The sequence below is a fragment of the Parus major genome, linkage group LGE22 (genome assembly GCF_001522545.3).
Source record: "Parus major isolate Abel linkage group LGE22, Parus_major1.1, whole genome shotgun sequence".
Taxonomy (NCBI): Eukaryota; Metazoa; Chordata; class Aves; order Passeriformes; family Paridae; genus Parus; species Parus major.
In genome coordinates, this window is record NC_031798.1 from 290,781 (window position 1) to 295,405 (window position 4,625).

At 49.4% G+C, this 4,625-nt stretch overlaps 1 protein-coding gene across 1 annotated transcript in view; it reads left to right on the forward strand.

The window, feature by feature from the left end:
- Positions 1-4,625, forward strand: part of SCN8A (sodium voltage-gated channel alpha subunit 8) — a 53,969-nt gene that overhangs the window by 24,296 nt on the left and 25,048 nt on the right. The window contains exons 9-13 of the mRNA XM_033520218.1: positions 11-379; positions 707-842; positions 2,833-3,071; positions 3,231-3,404; positions 4,217-4,573. Of these exons, the coding sequence (XP_033376109.1) occupies positions 11-379; positions 707-842; positions 2,833-3,071; positions 3,231-3,404; positions 4,217-4,573 (1,275 nt within the window). The remainder of the gene's footprint in view (positions 1-10; positions 380-706; positions 843-2,832; positions 3,072-3,230; positions 3,405-4,216; positions 4,574-4,625) is intronic.

The window sequence follows — 4,625 nt, forward strand, 5'->3', positions numbered from 1 at the left end:
TCCTTCCCCTTCTCCCCAGTCTCTCCTCAGCATCCCGGGCTCCCCTTTCCTCTCCCGCCACAACAGCAAGAGCAGCATCTTCAGCTACAAGGGCCGCTTCCGCGACCCGGTGTCGGAGAACGAGTTTGCGGACGACGAGCACAGCACGGTGGAGGAGAGCGAGGGCAGGAGGGACTCGCTCTTCATCCCCATCCGCGGCCGCGACCGGCGCAGCAGCTACAGCGGCTACAGCGGCTACAGCCAGGGCAGCCGCTCCTCGCGCATCTTCCCCACGCTGCGCCGCAGCGTCAAGAGGAACAGCACCGTGGACTGCAACGGCGTCGTCTCGCTCATCGGCAGGCCGCCCTCCAGCATGCCCGGGGGTCGCATCCTGCCCGAGGTGGGTCCTCAGAGTGTGATATTCAAACCCCAGTAATGAGCCAGAACTTATAAAAGTGGGGAATTCCTGATCTTGGGTGTGGCCACAGCGCTTTGCGAGGTGTGTCTTTGGAAGGGTTTTTTTTTTTTTGAGTAAATCTCTGCTTTGTTGTTTAATTCCTTTAGCTCTGTCCAGCCCCTGCTCCAGGTGATGGGGAAAGGTGTTAAAATGTTGGAAAATTCAGGATTTAGAAAGGGATTTGGGTTTGGCGAGCCCAGGAAATGCAGGCCCTGGGCCAGGAGCGTGTCAGAGAGAAGATTGGAGTTAATCACCACCTGCATTTTCCAGGGCACCACCGAAATCGAAATCAGGAAGAAGCCTGGCGGGTCTCTCCTGGTCTCCATGGACCAGGTGAACGCGTCCTACGGAAGGAAGGATCGGACCAACAGCGTCATGACCGGGCTGACCAACACCCTCGTTGAGGGTAGGTGTGGTTTGGGGCTCCAGGGACACCCTTGAGCCCCTTCCTGTGCCTGGAGGGGCTCCAGGAGAGCTGGAGATGGACTTGGGATAAAGGGATGGGACACAGGGAACGGCTTCCCATGGCCAGAGGGCAGGGATGGATGGGATGTTGGGGAGGAATTCTTCCCTGGGTTACCCAGAGGAATTTCCCAGTTCCTGGAAGTGTCCAGAGGAATTTCCTGGTTCCTGGAAGTGTCCAGAGGAATTTCCTGGTTATTGGAAGTGTCCAGAGGAATTTCCCCATTCCTGGAAGTGTCCAGAGGAATTTCCCAGTTCCTGGAAGTGTCCAGAGGAATTTCTCCGTTCCTGGAAGTGTCCAGATGAAATTTCCTGGTTCCTGGAAGTGTCCAGAGGAATTTCCCGGTTCCTGGAAGTGTCCAGAAGAATTTCCCCGTTCCTGGAAGTGTCCAGAGGAATTTCCCCGTTCCTGGAAGTGTCCAGAGGAATTTCCCCATTCCTGGAAGTGTCCAGAGGAATTTCCCCATTCCTGGAAGTGTCCAGAGGAATTTCCCAGTTCCTGGAAGTGTCCAGGGTCAGGTTGGGCAAGGCTTGGAGCGACCTGGTCCAGAGGAATCCAGCTCCCCCTGCTCTAGAGCAGTACATGCCCATGCATGGCTTTGCCTAAATCTGCTTCTTTTAGATCTTTATTAATAAAGAAATATCCATTAGACTTCATTTAACTTGGGTTTTCACATCAGAATTGCGTAGAGACGGAGCTGAAGGCAGCAAGGAGTTGTAACTTTACGCTGAGGAGAAGACAGTGAGGAGCTCAGAGGAGCTCAGGGGGGTTCTGTCATCTCCCAAGCCCTGGAGAAATCCCCACCGTGGGAGAGCAGCGCTGGAGCTGCCCCAGGAGAAAGGATCCACTGGGAATTCTGGAAGGGCCAGCACGCAGGGGATGAGATTTCCCAGCGCAGAACTCACGAGCAGCAGCCACACGCGGTCGATGATCTCCAGTTCCTGCTGTCTCCTGCAATAAAATTGTATGAAAACGAAATATACTTAGAAACAGAGCGGGGCTTCGCTGCCGCTGCCCTCCCGCGCAAACGCCTACGGGCTCCAGCGCCACGGGCCTCGTCTTCAACTTGAGAAATTCCAAGGCAACTAAATCCCAAGCAACCAGAGAACCAATGGGAAAGAGAGTGGTCCTTTTCCCTCCCCATAAAAAAAATGAGAGGTGAGGGGTGCACCGCTGCCTCAGCCAGCGAGCCTCAAACTCCTCGTTTGTGTTTGGTTTTTTATCCCTTAAGCGCTGGAGGTGAGGCGGTGTGTGGGGGGAAAAAAATATTAAGAATTAAAAATTTGTGCGTTTGGTTTCTGGAAATGGATGTAGTTAGTCTTAATCAGGTTATTCCTGATGAAAATCCTTCGCAGCATTATGTCATCTCTTTCCTCTTTTAGACCGTGGCTGTGTTCAGCGCAGGATTCATCTCGGTTATTTAAAAACCGGCAGCAGAGGCAGTTTGGGATCTGTAACTTGGGTTTTGAGCTGTTTTACCTTGATCAGTTCCGAGTTAAATTTAGCCCTTCGTTTGGAATAATTAGCGTTGAATCATCCTGGTGGGGCTGAGGCTCAGGGGTGGAGCTGTGGTGACCTGCTGCAGGTAGATGTTGTGTGGGGACAAAGGAGAAGTCACAGAGCTGGGTAAAATCATGAAATCCCAAAATCCCTGAGGCTCCGAGAGCTCCAAGGTCACGGGGTTTAACCTGGGAGCCATCCCCGCGCTGTCACGAGCCCAGAGCTGGAAATTCCTCGGATTCTCCCAGGGATGGCCACTCCAAACCTTGCTGGGCAGGGAGGTTTGACCACCCTTCCCACAAAGAATTTCTTCCTGATGTCCAGCCCGCCCCAGCTCTTCTCTCGTGTCACCTCCATGGCCATTTTCACAAAGTTTTGTAATTCTTCATCCCGGGAGATGAATCCTGAACTCTGTTTTGTTCTGTACCTGCAGAGCTGGAGGAGTCCCAGAGGAAGTGTCCCCCTTGCTGGTACAAATTCGCCAACACCTTCCTGATCTGGGAGTGCCACCCCTACTGGATGAAGCTGAAGGAGATTGTGAATTTAATTGTGATGGATCCGTTCGTTGACCTGGCCATCACCATCTGCATCGTGCTGAACACGTTGTTCATGGCCATGGAGCACCACCCCATGACCCCCGAGTTCGAGCACGTGCTCTCCGTGGGAAACCTGGTAAGGGAGCAGCTCTGAACACTCCCCACAAACCTTCTCCTGCTGGGATTCCTGGATTATGGATGTGGGCTTGCGTTTAGAACCGATTAAAGATCAGAGAAAAAGCCAAAAATTTGCTTTTTTTTTCTGTTCTTTGTCTGCCTCTCCTCCCCTCTCCAGGTTTTCACTGGGATTTTCACAGCAGAAATGTTCCTCAAGCTCATTGCGATGGATCCATACTATTATTTTCAAGAAGGCTGGAACATCTTTGATGGGTTTATTGTCTCCCTCAGTTTGATGGAGCTGAGTCTGGCGGATGTGGAAGGGCTCTCCGTGCTGCGATCTTTCCGATTGGTATTCCACATTCCAGCTTTTTCCCAACCTTTTTATCGTGGAGCTCAGAGATCCAGGGAATGTCCTGAGCTGGGAGGGAACCTCAGCAATCCCACCCTTTTTTTTTGGACATTTTCTTAATGTTCTTTGAGCTCTGGGGCAGTTCCCAACCAGAATTTTTTTCCCCCATTTTCCACCCCCTCCCTGCCCTGACACAATTCCAGCTTTTCCCCTCACATAAGGAATTTTTCCCATTTTTGTGGGATGAGGGAAGAGCCATTTTAACGTGGGTTTGGGTGGGACTGAGATAAAATTGTGCCATTTTTTTGTGGTCTCTTCTTTCCTATTGCATTTTCATTTGGGAGGGGAGATCAGGGTGTGGGGGAATAACCAAAGCACAAAACTCCAGCCCAAATTTCCAGAAATTTGCATTCTCTGCTCCCTGTAACCTCAGCAGCAGAAGCCTTTCCTTTATCTAAAATACAAGATGGTTGTTGTGGAAATTCTGCTTTATTTTTTAGGAAATTCTACTTTATTTCTTAGGAAATTCTACTTTATTTTTTAGGAAATTCTGCTTTATTTTTTAGGAAATTCTGCTTTATTTTTTTAGAAAATTCTGCTTTGTTTTTTTAGAAAATTCTGCTTTATTTTTTAGGAAATTCTGCTTTATTTTTTTTAGGAAATTCTACTTTATTTTTTAGGAAATTCAGCTTTATTTTTTTAGGAAATTCTGCTTTATTTCTTAGGAAATTCTGCTTAATTTTTTTAGGAAATTCTACTTTATTTCCCTCTCTGTTTAAGATTTTTATGGTTTTTTTTGTTTTTTTTCCTAGCTGAGAGTCTTCAAACTGGCCAAATCCTGGCCCACTCTGAACATGCTGATAAAAATCATTGGTAACTCAGTGGGTGCCTTGGGGAATTTGACCTTGGTGCTGGCCATCATCGTCTTCATCTTCGCCGTGGTGGGGATGCAGCTCTTTGGCAAAAGCTACAAGGAGTGTGTCTGCAAGATCAATCCGGAGTGTGAGCTACCCCGCTGGCACATGCACGATTTCTTCCACTCCTTCCTTATTGTCTTCCGTGTGTTGTGTGGGGAGTGGATTGAGACCATGTGGGATTGTATGGAAGTGGCAGGCCAGGCCATGTGCTTGATTGTCTTCATGATGGTCATGGTCATCGGAAATTTAGTGGTCAGTAAATGGTTCCTGGTGGGATTTCTTGGTGGCCTCTGGTATGGGAATT